The sequence below is a fragment of the Polypterus senegalus genome, chromosome 13, assembly GCF_016835505.1.
Source record: "Polypterus senegalus isolate Bchr_013 chromosome 13, ASM1683550v1, whole genome shotgun sequence".
Classification (NCBI taxonomy): domain Eukaryota; kingdom Metazoa; phylum Chordata; class Cladistia; order Polypteriformes; family Polypteridae; genus Polypterus; species Polypterus senegalus.
The window spans coordinates 75,780,082-75,800,300 of NC_053166.1; the positions used below are offsets into that span (position 1 = coordinate 75,780,082).

At 41.2% G+C, this 20,219-nt stretch overlaps 1 protein-coding gene across 1 annotated transcript in view; it reads right to left on the minus strand.

Annotated features, from left to right (window-relative positions):
• The window catches only part of LOC120543058 (membrane-associated guanylate kinase, WW and PDZ domain-containing protein 3-like), a 214,156-nt gene that overhangs the window by 93,484 nt on the left and 100,453 nt on the right, over window positions 1-20,219 (minus strand). Inside the window, exon 8 of the mRNA XM_039775902.1 lies at window positions 3,201-3,371. Within this exon, the coding sequence (XP_039631836.1) occupies window positions 3,201-3,371 (171 nt within the window). The remainder of the gene's footprint in view (window positions 1-3,200; window positions 3,372-20,219) is intronic.

Genomic DNA, 20,219 nt, shown 5'->3' on the forward strand with positions numbered 1-20,219 from the left:
AATCAGAGCACGCAGTTAAGTTCTCCTGACTGACAAGCTAACCAATCAGAGCAGCAGTTAAGTTCCTGCCTGCTGAATGCAGTGTTAACCAGGAAGTCTCGTCTCGCTCATTCAGCATTAACGTGTTTTGCTGTGTAAAGAGTTGTGCTCTTTTGTGTTTATCTTTGTGCATAGTCAAGCCCTTCATTATGGCTCCAAAACGATCTGCTACTGCTTCAGGGGCCGTGCCCAAGCGCCAACGGAAGATGTTAACGATTGCTGAAAAGGTAAACGTTTTGGATTTGTTGAAGGCTACAATTCTTTTTATTTAAAAAGTAGGAAAGGAATATAAGATCTACGGCCGCAGTTTCCTTTTAACCAGGGTGCAAAACAAGTTGTAAGTGGATGTAATAAGGCAGTAGTCTGGATGGAATCTGCTTTAGGGATTTGCATTGAAGACTGTCAGAAGAAGAACAACGGCAGTGCTACACAATCGCCTGAAGTGGCTCCTTTAGAAGAGCTGTAACGCTCTCCTTTGTTGTGCAGTAAAATAAAACTCATTGTTATCGGACAAGTCATCGTGTCATTGTTGGTGAGTAACCATAATTAATTTTCTACTTACATTACTTAGTACATGTACGTACGTTTAGTGTCACTGTACACACATTTACTGTATACTATTTTTCTTGCATTGTATGTATTTATTGCTGATGGCCTGTCTATCGTAATGGCTGTAACATGTGATATCGGAGACACTCAATATCTTTAAAATAATATTTAGGTTTTACTGTATATAAACAGTGTGTTTATATACATAATTTCAATGAATCTTACCTAATATCTAAGAGAATACAAAGGGATTATGCTGTATAACTCTGCGGGGAATATTTATAAAAACAGTGTGGGAGAGTTTAAAAGGGCTTAAAATATATAAAAATAACCATACAAACATATGGTTTCTACTTCACGGATTTTCATCTATCGCGGGGGGGTCTGGAACGCAACCCCCGCGATCGAGGAGGGATTGCTGTACATCTAAAACACATATGAAATTCCAAGGAGGAACCCCCACCACATCGCTCTTCATTTTAATACAAGTGTAACAGTTGTCACGCATGGGCGAGTAGGAGGCCGCGGGCGGACCCGAAATCACTTCGAAGGACGTTTGTCGGTAGGGAATGGCGGGGTACTAACCTTTCTGCTTTCTCTTTCAGGAAAAAAGACGCTACGCCACCATAACCTGACCGCACCACGTCCACTTCCGCCCTTCCTCCGCCATCTTCCCTGACGTCACGAACCCCGTCATCCCTCACGCCTCCTTCCCAGCATTCCTCCACTTCCGGCTCCTCCTGTATAAAAATGGCCGCCGGCGCATGTAAAGTCGTCGGCGCATAAGCAAAGTTTTGTTTATCCTTATGACCTGTATTTTTGTTCTGTACAAAGAATTATTTCAGTTTGTTACAGTATACGGGGCCGGAAAACCCCAACCCTTGACGCTGTGTTGTCCTCTTTATTTTACACAGTACACATGAAACTTCGAACTGAGGACTTCTATTCAATATACGCCTAAACAATTTGTCGACCTATATTTGATCGCTTAACTAATAAGTTGTGTCTCATTTTGGGGTAATGAAAATATGGTCATCCTACCTTTTACTGTTTTTCCCTTAGGAATGTGCCAGTTTACAAAAGTTGGCATGCGAACCTGACTCTTGCCATACAGAACAAGGCCAAAGAGGGTAGACAGAAGGGTTCAGCACATCTAACTGAGAAGTCAGCAGCACTGCTCCCCAAAATGAGTGCGCCTCGGCTTTAAGGCATACAGATGCCTAACCGATCTGGAGACCAGGAGCAATGAAAGGACTAGGGCTGCCCAGACATCAGGAGCCACTAGAGGGAGTTCTAACCTGGTGACCTCTGTGCAGAAGGTAATTCCCTAAACTGACATCATAAAAAGTTTTAGCATTGCTACCAAGCCAGAAACATATTGAGTTAGCACTCAGCTGGTGGAAGCAGAAGATCTCAAAGATGGGAGGTAGAAAAAAGAGTTCCAGGGTCCTACTGTGGTGGGCAATTGAAAACTCCATGACTTTAGATAAACAGACACTTGAATTAGTGTAGGCAGGCCCAGAAGGACTTGGTCTTTCCCTCTTTATTTATTGCAACCTTCTAGTCATTTTACAATAAACATTTAATTTTTCGATACATTTGCCGCCTTGGCGTCATTCTGGGTAAGAGGAGTTAACTCCAAGAATCCTTCCTTATGTTACATTAGAAAGAAGTAGGAGCGTGTGATGTCTGCTTTCTAATTGCATATCAGTGGAATGGCAAAACTGCACACTTGGCAGTTCTAGAGTGGCTCCAGAATCCCTCACTGACAGTGCTAAACACAGATGACCTCAGTGTAATTATATTGTCTGACACTGGTTGTGCTGTACATTAATTAGCTCAGCTCCAGTGCAACACTGGGAACAGGTCACCCACCCGGTACTCCGCCACATTGGGGCAGAGCCTCAGACATGTACTGTCACACCACAGCCTTACATGTCGGCAGGTGGGTAGATAAATGTACCATACAGAGTGTGCTTGTGCAATGATACCCCGATTATATGGAGTACCCATCGGTTTAGAGGGATTAGGAATTTAATTTAATCTGGGATTAGTCTGCATTAATCTCTGCTAATCTCTTCCATTTTACACAAAACATGCTGCAGAGCAAAGGATAAGGGAATGAACAGGAAGTATGAATGAAAGTGGCCTCCCATAACAAGGGAGGAAGATGTGAACAAGTGGAGACCAGAGATAGAAAGCAGAAAGAGTTGTGAAGGAGCGTAAGGTGTTCACAGGCCATAGGCGTACAGCTGTAGATAGAACGTGTAGTTTGATATTGATATAAAATACACTAATCAACAGTGTACTGGACGGTGAGCTCCTGTCTCCTCAATACAACCTCAGCCAGTCTGAGAAGGCAAAGCAGGAAACGGAGAAAAAGCTAAACAAAAGTAGAATGTGCAGATCTTTTAAATTGACAGAATATAGCTCCCTCTAGTGGACACAATGCAATACGACTCAAATTGGCCATTACAAAGAAATACAGTAGCATTCAGTACCAGAGGCGAATGATAATAGGTTGTGATTTTTACACTCAGACAGGTAAAAGCTCATTCTCACTTGTTTGGTCTAACCCACCATTAAATCAAATCCCCAGCCCCTCTTCATACCTGTCTGTAAAGACACAGGTCCTCCAGGGCTGACGCTGTACACCTGCAGAAACTCCTGAGGTCGACTGCCTCCCACAATGTTGAAGCCAAAGCCACGAGGACCCTTGCAGAGGCGTGTATGAATGGAGTAGCCTTTTAGCTCAGAGGGGTTGTCTGTGAACATGGTCATCTCTGCAGGGAAGACACAGGGAAGAAGACATGAAGTCGGGACCAGAGAGTTGGTTCTGCTGCTTAGCTCTTAAAGGGATGGTTTCAGCAGACATCAGCAAACATAGTGATTAAAATATAAATTTAGCACATTTCATATTACAACAATGAGCAAATTTGCAACACATGACTGATCCCTTTAACATTTTGCCACACCTTTTATTAAAACTAGGACATCACATCAATCTCCACAAAATCACATAAACAGCACAAGGCTGCTCTATAAAGCATCTTGTTTCAGTTTGAGCTTTTTATGGTGCATTCATGCATAACAGCTGTATTCCACTTTAGGGTTTTAATGGCCATTTTCTATAACTGGAATAGTCCTGGACAGGGTGGGGGGCTTGTACAGTAGTCCATCGCAGAAACACTCAAATTTACAGGCACTTAAACAGGACCAGTTCATAGGCGCATGCCAAACTGACACACATGCCTCTCGAATAAGGGAGAAAAACTGCTTGGCTGCAAACACACACACGCAGAATCAGGGAGAACACGCAGACACCACTGCAGGTTGAGAGCCCAGTGAGAATGCAGTGTTACCAAGTGCTGTGCCACCATGCTGCCCACCACAGTTATCATTATCATAAGCACAGCTGGGGTTCTGTATTGTGACCTCCTCGAGTTGTCTGTCACAGTGGGACCTTGCAAGTTTGTTTAGAAAATATAAAATTTTCAATCGTAGTAGAGGTATTGTCATGTGTTCAGAGTATAGTGACATTCTTACTTGCATGTCCCACCAACATCCAGCAACATGATTAATAAGAATGTGTTAAAATATGTTATTATTTTATTTGGCCATCCAGTTACATACTCTAATATGTCAGCTCCTTCTTGCATCTGGTGAATATTTTCAGGTTTTTATGGCAGCGAGGTGAGGTTACGGACAGAAGCTGGAAATGAAATTTGGTTTTGAAAGAGAAGTAGAGTGCCTATAAAAAGTATTCACCCCCTTAGAAGTTTTCACATTATACTGTTATACAACATTGAATCACAATGGATTTAATTTGGTCTTTTTGACATTAGCCAACATAGAAAGACCCCTTTTATATCAAAATGAAAACAAAATGGTCTAAACTAATTACTCGATTTAGTCAATACAGAATCTTTGCCATATATATATATATATACTAGCAAAATACCCACGCTTCGCAGTGGAGAAGTAGTGTGTTAAAAAAGTTATGAAAAAGAAAAGGAAACATTTTAAAAATAACGTAACACGATTGTCAATGTAATTGTTTTGTGACTGTTATGAGTGTTGCTGTCATCAAGGATTTGATTATCATTATTTCTTTCAATCAGCTTCGTATTTGGAGGATGTGTTGTGTTCAAGTTAAATTCCGTGTTTCCGTGTCTAGTCTATCCCTGACCATCTCATCTTCGTTGTCAACCATTGTAAAGATAACAGGTTTCATTCATCGAAGTGATCACTACCCAAATCGGTACTCGTGAATCTAAGATGTTTAACAGGCATTCCCGGTATTAAGTTGTGGATTTGCCTGCGACTATCAGCTCGTCTTCCTCTTTATCTGAGACCTCACACACCGCATGTACGGGTTTACCTTTCCCAGTCCTGCAAAGTCAGTTCACGTGAGCCGCTCGGAGTACATTCCTTCGAAGGTTCTCAGCTGTGCTTGTGCTATCTCGTGCGATCTTGCAATGTCCACGGCTTTACTTAATGTTAGCTCAGACCCGGCACTTAAAAGTTTCTCTCGCACTTTTGCTGAGTTTGTGCCAAACACTATTCTATCCCTGACCATCTCATCTTCGTTGGCATAAGCACAGTCCTTCACCAGCAATTTTAACTCCGTTACAAAGTGATGAAAAGTCTCGTTTATACACTGCGTGTTTCATTAAACTTGTATCTTGCGAATATCGTATTCGTTGTAGGCATGACAAACGCCAGCGGCAGCGTGTCTGTGAACTTAATTTAAACTTAAGGTTTACACTGTGCTTTGTTTCCACAGTAGCTGCACTTATGAATATGCTTGTATGCGTCACTCGCTTCATATTCTTTTGCTGCCTTCTCAATTGTGTATTGCGTTTTTTGTTCAGCGCTCTTTGGAGCTCTTGATTGTTGTCTGCATACTGCGTTCACAGTCAGTTCACGTGAGCCACTTGAAGTACATGCATCGAAGGTTCTCAGCTGTGCTTGTGCTATTTCGTGCGATCTTGCAATGTCCACGGCTTTACTTAATGTTAGCTCAGACCCGGCACTTAAAAGTTTTTCTCGCACTTTTGCTGAGTTTGTGCCAAACACTATTCTATCCCTGGCCATCTCATCTTCGTTTGCATAAGCACAGTCCTTCACCAGCAATTTTAACTCCGTTACAAAGTGATGAAAAGTCTCGTTTATACCCTGCGTCCTCTCATTAAACTTGTATCTTGCGAATATCGTATTCGTCGTAGGCATGACAAACGCCAGCGGCAGCGTGTCTATGAACTTAATTTAAACTTAAGGTTTACACCGTGCTTTGTTTCCACAGTAGCTGCACTTATGAATATGCTTGTATGCGTCACTCGCTTCATATTCTATTGATGCCATCTCAATTGTGTAATGCGTTTTTTGTTCACCGCTCTTTGGAGCTCTTGCTTGTTCTCTGCGTACTGCGTTCACAGTCAGTTCACGTGAGCCACTTGAAGTACATGCATCGAAGGTTCTCAGCTGTGCTTGTGCTCTCTCGTGCGAGCTTGCGATGTCCACGGCTTTATTTAATGTTAGCTCAGACCCGGCACTTCAAAGTTTCTCTCGTACTGTTGCTGAGTTTGTGCCAAACACTAGTCTATCCCTGACCATCTCATCTTCATTTGTATAAGCACAGTCCTTCACCCGTGGATATTTAGCAGCAGCGTGTCTATTGGATTGCTGCTGATGGACGCCCTTATATGGGCAGGCACTCAATTACGTGGGAGGCGTGACGATGGGTCGACGCAACTCCACCTCACACGGCGACCGAGCTGCAGGCTATGGTCGTATATATGTACGTAAGTAGGTTCCAGTTATGACCGTTATGCATAGAATTTCGAAACGTAACCTGCTTAACTTTTGAAAGTTAGCTGTAAAGAATGAGCCTGCCACATTTCAGCCTTCTACTTACACGGAAAGTTGGAGAATTAGTGATGAGTCAGTCAGTCAGTCAGTCAGTCAGAGAGGGCTTTGCTTTTTATTAGTATAGATATAAACTACCTGTGTAAGCCTATGCTGTTAAAAGCCTGGGATCCTAGAAACTATTGAAATCGTCAGGAAAAAAACTGAAATGTAGAGATGTCAGGTAATTGAAAGGAACTCCTCTGGGCATCTCTCTTCTAGGAGGATTCATTTTGCCAAAGTATTTGCATTGCTTGTGCATTAGTAGAGGGAGGAAAAGTAAAAGGGATACCGTTTTGTCGATGTGCTTGCCACACCTCTGTAATAGCTGATAAGCGAGTGAGTCTTTCTTCAGAGGTTTCATTTTGCTGACGTGCTGGCCTTGCTTGCGTATGCTTGGAAGCAGAGCTCTTAGCCCGACTCGAACTCTCACTTCCGGGCCGGACAGAAACACTCACTTCCAGGCGTAGACATCATATATAAGACTAGTTGTGTAAGCCCGTGCTGTAAAAAGCCCGGGGTCCTAGAAACTATTTAAATCGTCAGGAAAAAAACTGAAATGCAGAGATGTCAGGTAATTGAAAGGAACTCCTCTGGGCATCTTTCTCCAAGGAGGATTTGTTTTGCAAACATGCTTGCATTGCTTGTGCATTAGCGGCGGGAGGAAAAGTAAAAGGGATACCATTTTGCCAATGTTAGCGGCTAAGTGACTTTATGTTTCTTCTGAGGTTTCGTTTTGTTGACGTATTCGCCCCGCTTGTGTTATTAGCAGCTAAGCGAGTTTTCTGTTTCCTCTGAGGTGGAGATCTTACCCCGTCTGCACCTCTCACTTCCTGGCCAGACACACACACACGCATGCGTGTAGACGTTTATATATAAGATTAGTAAGAGCAGTCTGCTTTGCACAGACCCCTCAGGGTCCCCATTAATGCCCACACCTCATGTGCAGCATTCTCTTCTTGACCACACTTATTTATGTCCTGAAATCCCGTTCCATGACTTACTGCTGATGTCAATGGCTTCTATCCTAATGAATAAACACCAGTGGGGAACCGAATGCCAGGCTTATTGAAAATCTCAGTACGTTGTATATAAATAATTGTGTTTAAATACCATATTTTATATAATTGTATAAATGTTGCATGCTAAGTATGCTTTGATTTATTTAGTATTGAATTTTTGTCAGGAGATGTACAAGTATGAATTTCATTGTACGATATACACAGCAATTAAAAGAACAAGAGGACAGAAAGATATGGAAGAAGATAATCCGCTGTGGCAACCCTTAAGGAGCAGCCGAAAGAAGAAGATATACACAACAATAAACTTGGCTAAACCATATCATGCAGTATACTTGTAGTCGTCTACTGTTTCAGCTCCATTTCCAAAAACATCAACGATTTTTGTGCAGTCTTCCTATTCTAAAGCCATCCTTTCTTCTCACGTAGAATTCTGTTTTGCAAGTAGTCTTCTAGCTTATTTCTCAATATGCTTTTTTATCTTTAAAAATGGAATCCAAATATAAAGCTGTGCAATGCTGTGTACGAGCAGTCTGGAAAGAAAACTGTATAAAAAAATAATCTTATCTGCCATTTCATTTTCAGACTCACTGCACCGCATAATCAGGGATCCGCAGTAAAAACATTTTCCTTAATTCATGTAGGGAGGATCGACAAATTCTCTCAGAACCAACATAAGTCAGGGCACTGTTTTGCGCATTTATTAATTCTATGTTACAATTTTTGGTGTGTTTGCATATAATGGGAAAAGCAACTACTGCAATAGGCAGGTCTGTTTGTCTGTCTGTATTAAACAACTCGGCTCCCAATGAACCGATTTTGTTGAAACTTGGCACACTTATAGATTTTTCAGAGCAGCTCCATTTTTTTGAGGTATCTTAACCAAAGCACGCCCTACACATTCTTGACATTTCTCCTATTGAGACGAACTGCCAAATTTACATACTCATCTGTCTTAAAAAAGTGAAACATTCTGTGCCACTTAACTATGAATTACTTCCACTGTTTCAGCTTTAACTTGAAAATGGTTATGTCGGCCTGTACATTTTATAACGTTTTGTTTCCTTTTATTCATTTGGCAGCCACCCCCAACAGTAAAGTAGTGAAACCCCTTCAGTTGTGTGCGCTGAAGCAAGTACACCTAGAAACAGGATGCAGGATGAGGCGGTTCAGATGTACATAGGTGAGGTCGGATGGCCAAGTGTTACCATGTAAGGAAGATATGAGATTTGTATGTATTTATTCAATGTATTCTTTACCATATAAAATAAGTATTGGATGGCACGGTGGTGCAGTGGGTAGCGCTGCTGCCTCGCAGTTAAGAGACCCAGGTTCGCTTCCTGTGTCCTCCCTGTGTGGAGTTTGCATGTTCTCCCCGTGTCTGCGTGGGTTTCCTCCCACAGTCCAAAGACATGCAGGTTAGGTGCATTGGTGATTCTAAATTGTCCCTAGTGTGTGCTTGGTGTGTGGGTGTGTGTGTGTGTGTATGCGTGCCCTGTGGTGGGCTGGAGCACTGCATGGGGTTTGTTTCCTGCCTTGTTGGCTGGGATTGGCTTCAGCAGACCCCTGTAGTTAAGTTATAGCGGGTTGGATAATGGATGGAAGGATAAGTATTGCCCCTTAGCAGAATGGAGGGGCCGGTTTTGTTACCTCTGCCCCATCCCACACTCATCTGTGCAGCTCCATGGTGTCTTGCACAAATCTCAGTCACAGCAGCTCACTTCTCCTGTTCCTTGAAATGATATGATGTTTATGTCCATAAAAGTAAAAAAATAATCTTAACAAATGCAGAAATGTATAAAAGATGGCACAGTTACAATGTATGCTACAGTGATTAAATGTGTAATCAGTGTTTCTATTACATAATGAAGTACATTTATTTAGCTACTTTATTGAAGTACATTTTTCAACTCTTTGTACTTTACTCGAGTAAATTCCAATTAAGGCTACTTTTATTTTACTCCACTACATTTTAGGTTAAATAGCATGCTTTCTATTTCATGACATTTTCCAGCAAGTCCTTGGTACTCGTTACACAGACCAGATTGTATAAATTCATAAAAGAGATCTATCAGTTATGTTATCAACTTATAATTTATAGTTCGGTATTTCCATACATCATTCAAAAATAAAAGCGCCATAGCGTGCCTTCCATTGCTCATTTGGTAGGTCATTCCCATGCTTCTTCCTCACTGTTAAGAAATGGAAACTTATTGTACACTTTCTACACGGTTGTGTTTGAAAACATCGGCTAAAGAAATCAGGTTCCAAGAATTCGCCTTCAGATTTAAAGAAGCATGTTGAAGTAAGCATTTTTTTTCACTTCTTAAGCCATTGTATATGAAGACCCTGAGTCTTTTTAATCTTTTGTGGATAACATTTTATGGGCACAAGTAGTATCTTCAGACCATATGAACAATATGTTGTATGCTGAAGCTATCGTGGTAGACCTTACAAGCTCAATTGCTAATACACTAGGATGAGCCTGGCTGTAAAAGTCTCTGATTAACTGGAGAAGACAGTTTTGGGGTTCCACCAAGATTTCATGGTTTGTGAGGGGTGAAGAGAGTGACGACAGGACGACTTGTTATGTGGGGGTTAATAAAAGTGGTGTCAGCGTTCCTTCAAGCAGAGATAAATATTTTTGTTGCTATTAGGGAATCCATTCCCGGGAATTTGGGAATCCCGCATGTCATTCCCGTGAATCCCGGCGCTCCTAGGGATGACACAGTGCACGGGCATCACACATGTGAACGGTTTTAGAACAACCAACACTTATTACTTACTTTTTAATAAAAATACTGCAATATTTTGACACCAATAAAAGACTAACCTTATCTACAAGCAGTTCATGCTGCCATATAAGTAATAAGAGCGTAGAAAGCACAACGTGTCCAGCGTGCGGTCGTCCAGACGAGAGCTCACCTTCGTGCAGAGTACGTCAGCCGCTGAGAAAGCACGCGCTGCCTCCACTGAAGTAGGCGGCACAGTCATCAGATACTAATACACTTGTTCTAAATAACTTCTGCGCTTGGCGTTGCTCTGAAACACTGCCTTTTCAGCTTTTACTGATGCATCCAGTTTCTTGTCATCATTCTGTGATGGCAAGTTTCTTGGCACAGATAATGCGGATGCAACTGACTGACGCATTGAAATTTCAAATTGCTATTCAAAGCTGTTGTCTGATAGACGTCAATGAAATCTGCCCCGTCCTGGCATTTGTGAGCTGCAGAGTGCAGACTCCTTCCAATCCACTGTGCTCAGTCTTAGTGGGAGCTGGGAGACTGACTGCTTTTGCTCTGTGTTGCTGACTGAATTAATCGGCAACACACTACACCGTGGGCCAAAAAACCGTGCCACTTAATTATTTTCAACTATAACTCTGTTATTTCTTGATTGTTTTTACACTTTTACATGCTATATATGCGAGATTGGCCATTCCCAGTTTCCCGGGAATTACAGCAGTTTCATTCCTGGGAATGCGGGGAATGAAAAATGTCTGGGAGCCCGAGAATGGATTCCCTAGTTGCTATCTTATGGAATTTGAGTTGAGGGAAAGCTAACAGAAAACTACCTTGCTGACCAGAGTCTACTTGGGCAAGGGTCCTCAGCTGTTCTCCTAGAGGTCCGCAGTGATAGCAAATTTTAACTTTGACCAAATTTTCAGTTAGAGCCCATTTATTTACTACTAAAATAATGTTTTTGTTTTAGTTAACTTGCTTGTTACAATTTACAACACTTAATTGCCTATTTCACTTTTAAAAAGATGTATTAATGTTTTAATTGTTGCCTTTTTTAACCAGCCTTCAGTTAATAATGAGGTACAAATGACAAAGGAGCTCTCCAGCTAGCATGTTTCAATTTAAACCAGTGTACATGTGTCATGAAGTATCTGTTTTAATAAAAGGTTTTGAAATAAATGAGAGAGAATGGAAGAAGTTAGAGGTATAAAACTGTTCTGGACCATGAAACATAGTGATAACATCAAAAAGATTTGTCTTGAAAAATGAAAACCTCAACAAGCCATATAATTAAATGCCATGTTTCATTATCTGCCAGCTTCTACTTGCAAAACTGGTTGGAATGAAAACCTGCAGCCATTGAGGACCTCCATGATCAGAATTGAGTACCCTGTACTAGAGCCATAATGCCTTAGGAAAATATGGGGGCCTTATTAAGTGAATATTCTAGTGTTGTGTGCAAGGTTCAACTATAAGTAGTGATACATTTTGTCTTGGTAAATGTTTGGAAAATTACTGCACATCTGTTATTCTGTCTTCCACTGACATACAGAGGGTGTGCCTCATATTTCCTCTGTGCTGTCCATTTTATTAGTCTGGGGTGCCCACACTTTTTTGGCTTGCGAGCTACTTTTAAAATGACCAGGTCAAAATGATCCACCTACATTAAAAATGCTATATATATATATATATATATATATATATATATATATATATATATATATATATAGTCACATGCGACTGGGGGTGGAGCCCAGCCGGGACACCCAGGAGGACCAGAGGAGGGCTTGTGCCTCCTCCAGACCACAAGGGGGCAATCGCCCTGGTTGTGTTGGGGGCCATGGGTAGGGGGCTTGGAAGCCCAACCCTGTAGGGGCCCATGGCCACCACCAGGCGGCTCCCCGGTGCCTGAAGAACCCTGTACCTCAGCACTTCCGCTACACCAGGAAGTGCTGGGGGGAAGAAGACTGGGGACACACGGAGGGCTTCCGGGTGCACAGCCGGCACTTCCACCACACAGGGGTGTGTCCGTAGAAGATTGCCGGGAAGCAGCTGGAGCCCATCCGGGCTGCTATATAAGGGACCACCTCCCTTCAGTCGGGAGCAAGAGTCGGGTGGAAGAAGATGGAGCTCGGAGAGAGGAGTGGAGGCGGCCAGGAAAGGCACCAAAGACTGTGAGGCCTGGACTTTGGGGGATCAGGATGTGCACTGAACTTTATTGTAAATAGTACTGTAAATAAACGTGAGTTGGGTGAACAAACGATGTCCGTCTGTCTGTGTCCGGGTCCAGTTCTACTATATATATATATATATATATATATATATATATATATATACTGAGTATCAGAGGTGGGTAGTAACGAGTTACATTTACTCCGTTACATTTACTTGAGTAACTTTTTAAAAAAATTGTACTTCTAAGAGTAGTTTTACTGCACCCTACTTTTTACTTTTACTTGAGTACATTTGTGAAGAAGAAACGCTACTCTTACTCCGCTACATTGGGCAACACTCGAATCGTTATTTTTTTTCTATTAGATAAAGTCTGACAGACAATTTTCAATCTGCTCTGTGTAGCGTATGCTGTCAAGTTGCACACACGCCTTCCATTGCCTCTCCGGCTCTGACGCGAGGTTCTGGATGTTCCCCAAATCATGGCACTGCAGCTTTGAGGACAGATGTTGCATTTTTCGTTTGAAAGCATTAACTGAGCTAATCATATTGACCATGGAGTTCTCTTTTCCTTGCAGATGTAAATTAAGTTCATTCAACATGTTGGTCAGATCATAAAAAAATGCCAAGTCTAGCGGCCATTGATCGTTATTAAGTTGCTTGTATTCTGCATGTTTAATGACAAGGAGAAACTCCTTTTTCTCCAGCCAGGGGTCTTGAAATCTCAGCAGGAATTTCTCCCTAGCCATCTGCCTCAACGAAGGCATCTTTTATCATCTCTCCACCTTGGAAGGACTTCTTATGCTTAATGATCGAGTGACTCACCCAGAACGATGCTTCGGTGTGTCTGCCTTTGCTTTGAATTCAGCCGAATGAAAAATGATGGCTGTCCGATTAACTGCGATTTTAGTTCCCTCTCCTTTTTCTTTCTCAGATCGCTTTTGGAAGGAAGTCAGTTTCGTAGTTTTTATGAACAGTTCGAAAGTGCCTTTCCACATTTTCCTTCTTTGGAATAGCAACGATAGATTGACAGATCAGACAAACGCACTTTGATTGTGACATTGTGAGAGAAAAAAATCCTTTTCCAATTTCACATCCAGCACATAAATAGCATTTTTTTTTAAATCCCTTCTTTAGTCGATATAAATTGGAAGACTAACTAGATCACTTATATAACTGGAGTTTTGCAGTAGCTCGCACGTTTGATCGTGTGAGCGGGATGACCAGAGTGTTAGAAGAAAAGAGATCTCAGACTGGCTGTCCTGTACGTCAATCAAGTGGCAAATGCCATAAGGAGGATATATGATAGACTAACATTTAAAAAACATTTTTTTTAATGCAACGCGATCTACCTGCACTACCTTTCCGATCTACCGGTCAATCGCAATCGACGTATTGGGCACCCCTGTATTAGTCCTTTATGTGATTCATGATAAGGCATTTAAATTTAACAGAACTGATCCTTGTCCAGAGCATTCTTCAGTAGAACATTGACTCTCAGATTTTTAATTGCCATTTTATTGTGTTGTATTAAGATGAATTATTGTAGCGTAATATGAATGCAAGTTAGTTTAATGCTTATATGTGTGGAAAAATGTTATTATGTAGAATTAAAATTTTCTGTAGGAATGCATTAAAAATATTAATATATATTATGAGACAACCAACTGCATATACGGTATATGTTTATTCTGGAGAGCAAATCGAGTAAAGGAAACCACAGCGTCCTTAAATGAATTCTTATCAATGATAAACCATAAATCTGAAACTGTTGTATTACTATTTAATGTAATAATTACTCTTCTAAAATCCATCTTTACTTCAGTAAATAAACTATTATATTCAGTTAATATAATAAACCCAATCTGTGATGATTTTCTGTGAGGTTTTTTATGTTGTGTATCTGTTCAAGTTGGTAAGATTGTGAGCCATTCATTTTCATTCTTATTTTTATATTTTATTTTATTGTTCTTCTTCTGTCTGGAGTAGCTGAGCCTCAACTACTGCTGCCGGGTATCCCAATAGGGGAGGCACAATGTAAGTCCTAGCCACACTCACTAGCACCACACTTCAGGTCTCACCGTGACACTGGCTGCAGTTTGTATCATTTGCATGAGTCATTATTCTGTAGTACATTTCTATAGCAAAAATGTTATGTGAGTGTTGCTTAAAAATAAAAGAAATGTATTGTTTTCTATAGACAAAGCCAAGTACTTTATCCTTATTATAAAATGTACTTTGTTTTTGGGTCTTGAGGACTTTTGAAAGCAGATATTTTTTTAACTAATTTCTTACTTCTAAATTTGATGAAATACTTTGACTTCTACTCAAGTATTATTTAACTAAAAGCAACCTCATGCCTGCATTATTTGAAGATTATAATAATTCAATATTTCTCTGACACTATAATCAGCAAAGTGACACAACAATCTGCTTTCTATTACGTCTGAAAGCAGAAAACAATTTTAGCTAAAGACTTCAGCCTTTGGGTATTTATTTGAAAAATATTATATTTAAGACATGTGAATTTCAGTTAGCCACAGACCCTCCACATCAAGCAGCTAACCAAAGCACATGAACCTTTTAATCACTTGAGTTGGAATCTGCTGTCTATGAAAGCAACTTCAGCAACATGATATTGCAAAATGGCAATAAAAAACATATTTTATGTACACTACTAGTTATGTAATTACGTTCTATTATCCCTGTTATTTTTGAATATGAATCCCTGTTACAAAAATATGTAAGAAACAAAATTGTGATAAACTCTTTGATGCATTGACTAAAACAAATTAAAAATGCTCCAACTTTCAAACCAAGCAACCATCTACCCTAACAAACCTGAATGTTATGCCATCCAGACATTTTTTACTTGTTATAACAGAGGAGTTAGGTCACGATCAAGGCCAAGATTACTTTATTTTAATCAGCAACAGTGTACACATCTATAGTGAGATGAGACAAAGTATGTTCATGAGCCACAGTGTAACATATAGCAGTATACAACAAAGTGCAAATTGTAAAAACAATACAATAAATAGACAATTAGACAAATAAACAATGCACAGTAACAGTAGACATTTTTATGCATTCAAAATTTCTGATGGCCTGTGGTATGAAACTATTACTCAGTCTTGCAGAACCAGAGAGGAAACTACAATATCATTTTCCATACTGTAATGGGTGGGAATGGTCTTTTACAATGTTACTGGATCTGTTATACAGTCATATGAAAAAGTTTGGGAACCCCTCCTAATTCTTTGAATTTTTGTTTATCGTTGGCTGAGCTTTCAAAGTAGCAACTTCCTTTTAATATATGACATGCCTCATGGAAACAGTAGTATTTCAGCAGTGACATTAAGTTTATTGGATTAACAGAAAATATGCATCATAGCAAAATTAGACAGGTGCATAAATTTGGGCACTCCAACAGGGATATTACATCAATACTTAGCTGAGCCTTCTTTTGTAAATACAACAGCCTCTAGGCGCCTCCTATAGCCTTTGATGAGTGTCTGGATTCTGGATGGAGGTATTTTTGACCATTCTTTCATACAAAATCTCTCCAGTTCAGTTAAATTTGATGGCTGCCGAGCATACACAGCCTGCTTCAAATCATCCCATAGATTTTCGATGATATTCAAGTCAGCGGACTGTGACGGCCATTCCAGAAAATTGTACTTCTCCCTCTGCACGAATGGTAGATTTCGAACTATGTTTTAGGTCATTGTCTTGTTGGGATAGCCAACCCTGTGTAATTTCAACTTTGTGACTGATGCTTGAACATTATCCTGAAGAATTTGTTGATATTGGGTTGAATTCATCCAACCCTCAACAAGGACCCCAATCCCTGAACTAGCCACACAGCCCCACATCATGATGGAACCTCCACCAAATTTGACAGTAGGTAGCAGGTGTTTTTCTTGGAATGCGATGTTCTTCCTCTGCCATGCAAAGCGCTTTTTGTTATGACCAAATAACTCAATTTTTGTCACATCAGTCCAAAGCACTTTGTTCCAAAATTAATCTGGCTTGTCTAAATGAGCATTTGCATACAACAAGTGACTCTGTTTGTGGCCTGAGTGCAGAAAGGACTTCTTTCTCATCACCCTGCCATACAGATGTTCTTTGTGCAAATTGTGCTGAATTGTGGAACGATGTACAGATAGACCATCTGCAGCAAGATGTTCTTGCAGGTGTTTGGAGGTGATCTGTGGGTTGTCTGTAACTATTCTCACAATCCTGCACATATGCCACTCCTGTATTTTTCTTTGCCTGCCAGACCTGGGTTTAACAGCAACTGTGCCTGTGGCCTTCCATTTCCTGGTTACATTCCTTACAGTTGAAACTGACAGTTTAAACCCCTGAGAGAGCTAAACCATGATACTGAACAATCTTTGTTTTCAGATCTTTTGAGAGTTGCTTTGAGGATCCCATGCCGTCACTCTTCAGAGGAGAGTCAAAGAGAAGCACAACTTGCAATTGACCCCCTTAAATACCTTTTCTGGTGATTGGACACACCTGTCTATGAAGTTCAAGGCTTAACGAGCTAATCCAACCAATGTGGTGTTGCAAGTAATCAGCATTGAGCAGTTACATGCATTCAAATCAGCAAAATTACAAGGGTATGCAAATTTTTGCACAGCCAGTTTTTGACATTTGATTTAATTTCATACAACTAAATACTGCTTCACTAAAAATCTTTGTTTGGAAAACACCCCAGTACGCAGATGTTCCAAGGAAATAAAAGACATACCACTGTTACCTTTTTCTGTTGAAAGTAGAGTAAATTATTATGCAGGCTGAGAGGGGTTCCCAAAAAAAAACATATGACTGTAACAGTGGGTTTGGTAATTGTTCTTCAGAGGAGGTAGAGGCTCACGGGTAACCTTCTCAGCTGATCTCACTTTCCACTGTAGTGCAGTCCAAAACATTACAGATCCCATACCAGACGGTTATGGAGCTAGAGTGCACACTTTCAATGATACTCTCTTAAAATGTGGTAAAGATTGGTGGGGGAATCTCACTCTCCTCAAACTCTGCAAAATATAAAACACTGCCGAGTCCTCTTGGCAATGGAGGCAGAGTTGAGGGACCAAGAAAGTTCATCCGTGATGTGGACTCTGCAAAACTTGGTGTTTTGACCCTCTCAACAACAGCCCCGTTGATGGTGAGAGGCAAGTGAGCAGTGCTGGATTTCCTGAATCTATTATCACCTTTTGCCTTTTCAAAATTTAAAAAAAGATTATTGCACTTACACCAGGCAGCCACTCTCGGCACCTCCTCCATGTATGCTGAGACATCATTATTCTTAATGAGACCCACCACCATCATGTCATCCGAAAATGTGACGATCTGGTTTGAATTCAACTCTGCTGAGCCGTCCTGTGTCAGCAGTGTAAAGAACAAAGGGCTAAGGACGCAGCCCTGTGGTGCTCCTGTGCTCAGTGTGATAGTTCTGGAGGTATTGGTGCCAATGCAGACTGATTGAGGCCATTCCGTCAGGGGGGTGATGAGGCCCAGCCCGCTCAGCTTAGTACACAGTCTCTGTGGAATGATAGTGTTGAATGGTGAGCTGAAGTCGATGAACAACATCCTTACGTGAGAGTCTCTCTCGTCCAGGTGAGTCAGCGACATACGAAGTACAGTGGATATGGCATCATCTGTAGAATGGTAGAGGCAGTGGGCAAACTGAAGGGAGTTCAGTGAGCTGGGAAGTGCGGCTTTGATGTGGCTCATGACTACTCTCTCTAAGCACTTCATGATCATTGATGTACAAGAAGCCAAGGATCAACAGTCATTCAGGCAGGTGACAGATGATTTCTTTTGAACTGGGATGATTGTGGGGGTCTTAAAACACACTGGAACTTCCTACCTGACTCAGGGAGGTTTTAAACACATGAGTGAGGACTCCTTGAGCACCCATCCAGGTATATTGTCAGGACCAGAAGCTTTGCGTGGGTTTACTCTGGATAGAGTCTGTCACACTGCAGCTGTAGTCAGACAGATTACCTGCTCATCTGAGAGTGGGGTGGATTTCCTTGTAAGCTCCCTGTTGGGTACATCAAACCATGCATAGAAGACATTTAAAGTGTCAGGGAGGGTGACATCGCTGTCACATAGAGAAGGTACCGGTTTGTAATCTGTGATGACCCAAATGCCTGTCGACATGCTCCAAATGTTTCGGATGTGCTGAAAATGCCCTTGGATTTTTTCAGCATACACATACTTTACTTTCTTGATTGCCCTAGCCAGGTTAGCTCATGCAGTTTTGATGATAGCCTTGTCTCCAGATCTGAAGGCAGCATCAGTATCCACCAGACCTCTGCAGATATCCAGGGCTTCTAGTGGGCTCTTGAAGTAACCATCTTAGAGACAGTAACATCCTCAGTGCATTTGTTAATATAGCAGTTACAACTGCTGTGTACTCCTCCATGTTGATGCAGCCCTCATGAGCAGCAGCCTCTCTAAAAACTGACCAGTCTGTGCACTCAAAAAAGTCCTGAAGTGCTGAGATGCCCCCTTTGAGCCACACCCTGATGTCTCTCTGGACTAGTGTAGTGCATTTGAACAGAGAACTGTAGGCTGGGATCATTTTCATGGAGATGTAGTAAGAGTTGCCAGACAGGGAGCAGGGCTTGGCTCGATAAGTGTCTTTAATGCTGGTGTAAACATGATCTAAACAGTTATCACCCCTGGTTGCAAAGTTCACGTGTTGGTAGAATCTAGGCAGAACTAACTTAAGGATTGCGTGGCTGAAGTCACCAGTGATTATAAAAGCTCTGTTGAGGTGGACAGTTTGCATGTTGTTTAGAGCTTTGTACAACTCTGCTAGGGTCTGGTTAAAATTAGTACTAGATGGTAGGCACATGACAAAAAAAAAATAACCGAACTAAATTCCCGCAGGACAGTGTGCAGAGATACAGTGACCAGACGTCCCAGTTTACCAGGGACAGTTCCTATTTTTGAATCACCTGTCCCAGCATCCCCGAAACATCAGGAAATGTCCCGGCCTGTGACGTTTTCCGACAAAATGAATACTTTTCCCTAAAGGCTTAGACCCCATTCATTCTTTCTGATTCCAGATCGTACTTTCTACCCATCATGACGTCAGACGGTTAGTCGACCTTCTTCTGAGACTGACGCCTGCTGGTTGCCATTATTTGCAGTATGGAAACGCATGGAAGGCAAAAAGGCAGAAGCGGACCCATCGTCGGATGGTATCGGCCGTGCCTTGTGATATGACACGTTTTGGCTATGCTACGCTCTGAGCCAGGAATCATCTTATTATTCCTGCTCTGAGCCTGATATAAGAGCTGATGCCTGATTTAGTCATTCACTCGTCAATAAGGCGTTCAAGGTGAGCTGTTTTCACTGAACTTAAAGCTTAAACTTAAAAGAGTTAAACTTGCCAATTTATTTTGTAGGACAAAATTGAAAGTGCTTACACTTTAATTAACTTTAATTTTAGCTCTTTATTTTTTAAGTAAGAACTGCTGTACACACTTTGCTGTATTGTCTCAAGTCTGCAGACTGTACTCCCTGTAAATTTCATCATAGTTGTGAATCTGATAATATTAATTTATATATTAATAATGAATGAATATTTGACACAAGTCACAACAACATTTGCGGATGCTTGCCTGTTCCTTACACTTACAGCTGTATTTTACTTTGCTTTCCTTTAGTTAAAGTGCAGAGTGACATTGCTTCTTCCCTTGCCTCTTTGGGATTTGGTTTGCTGTTTCTTCTTTAGAAGTCAGGACATGCACTAGCAGTTGCACATGTACGT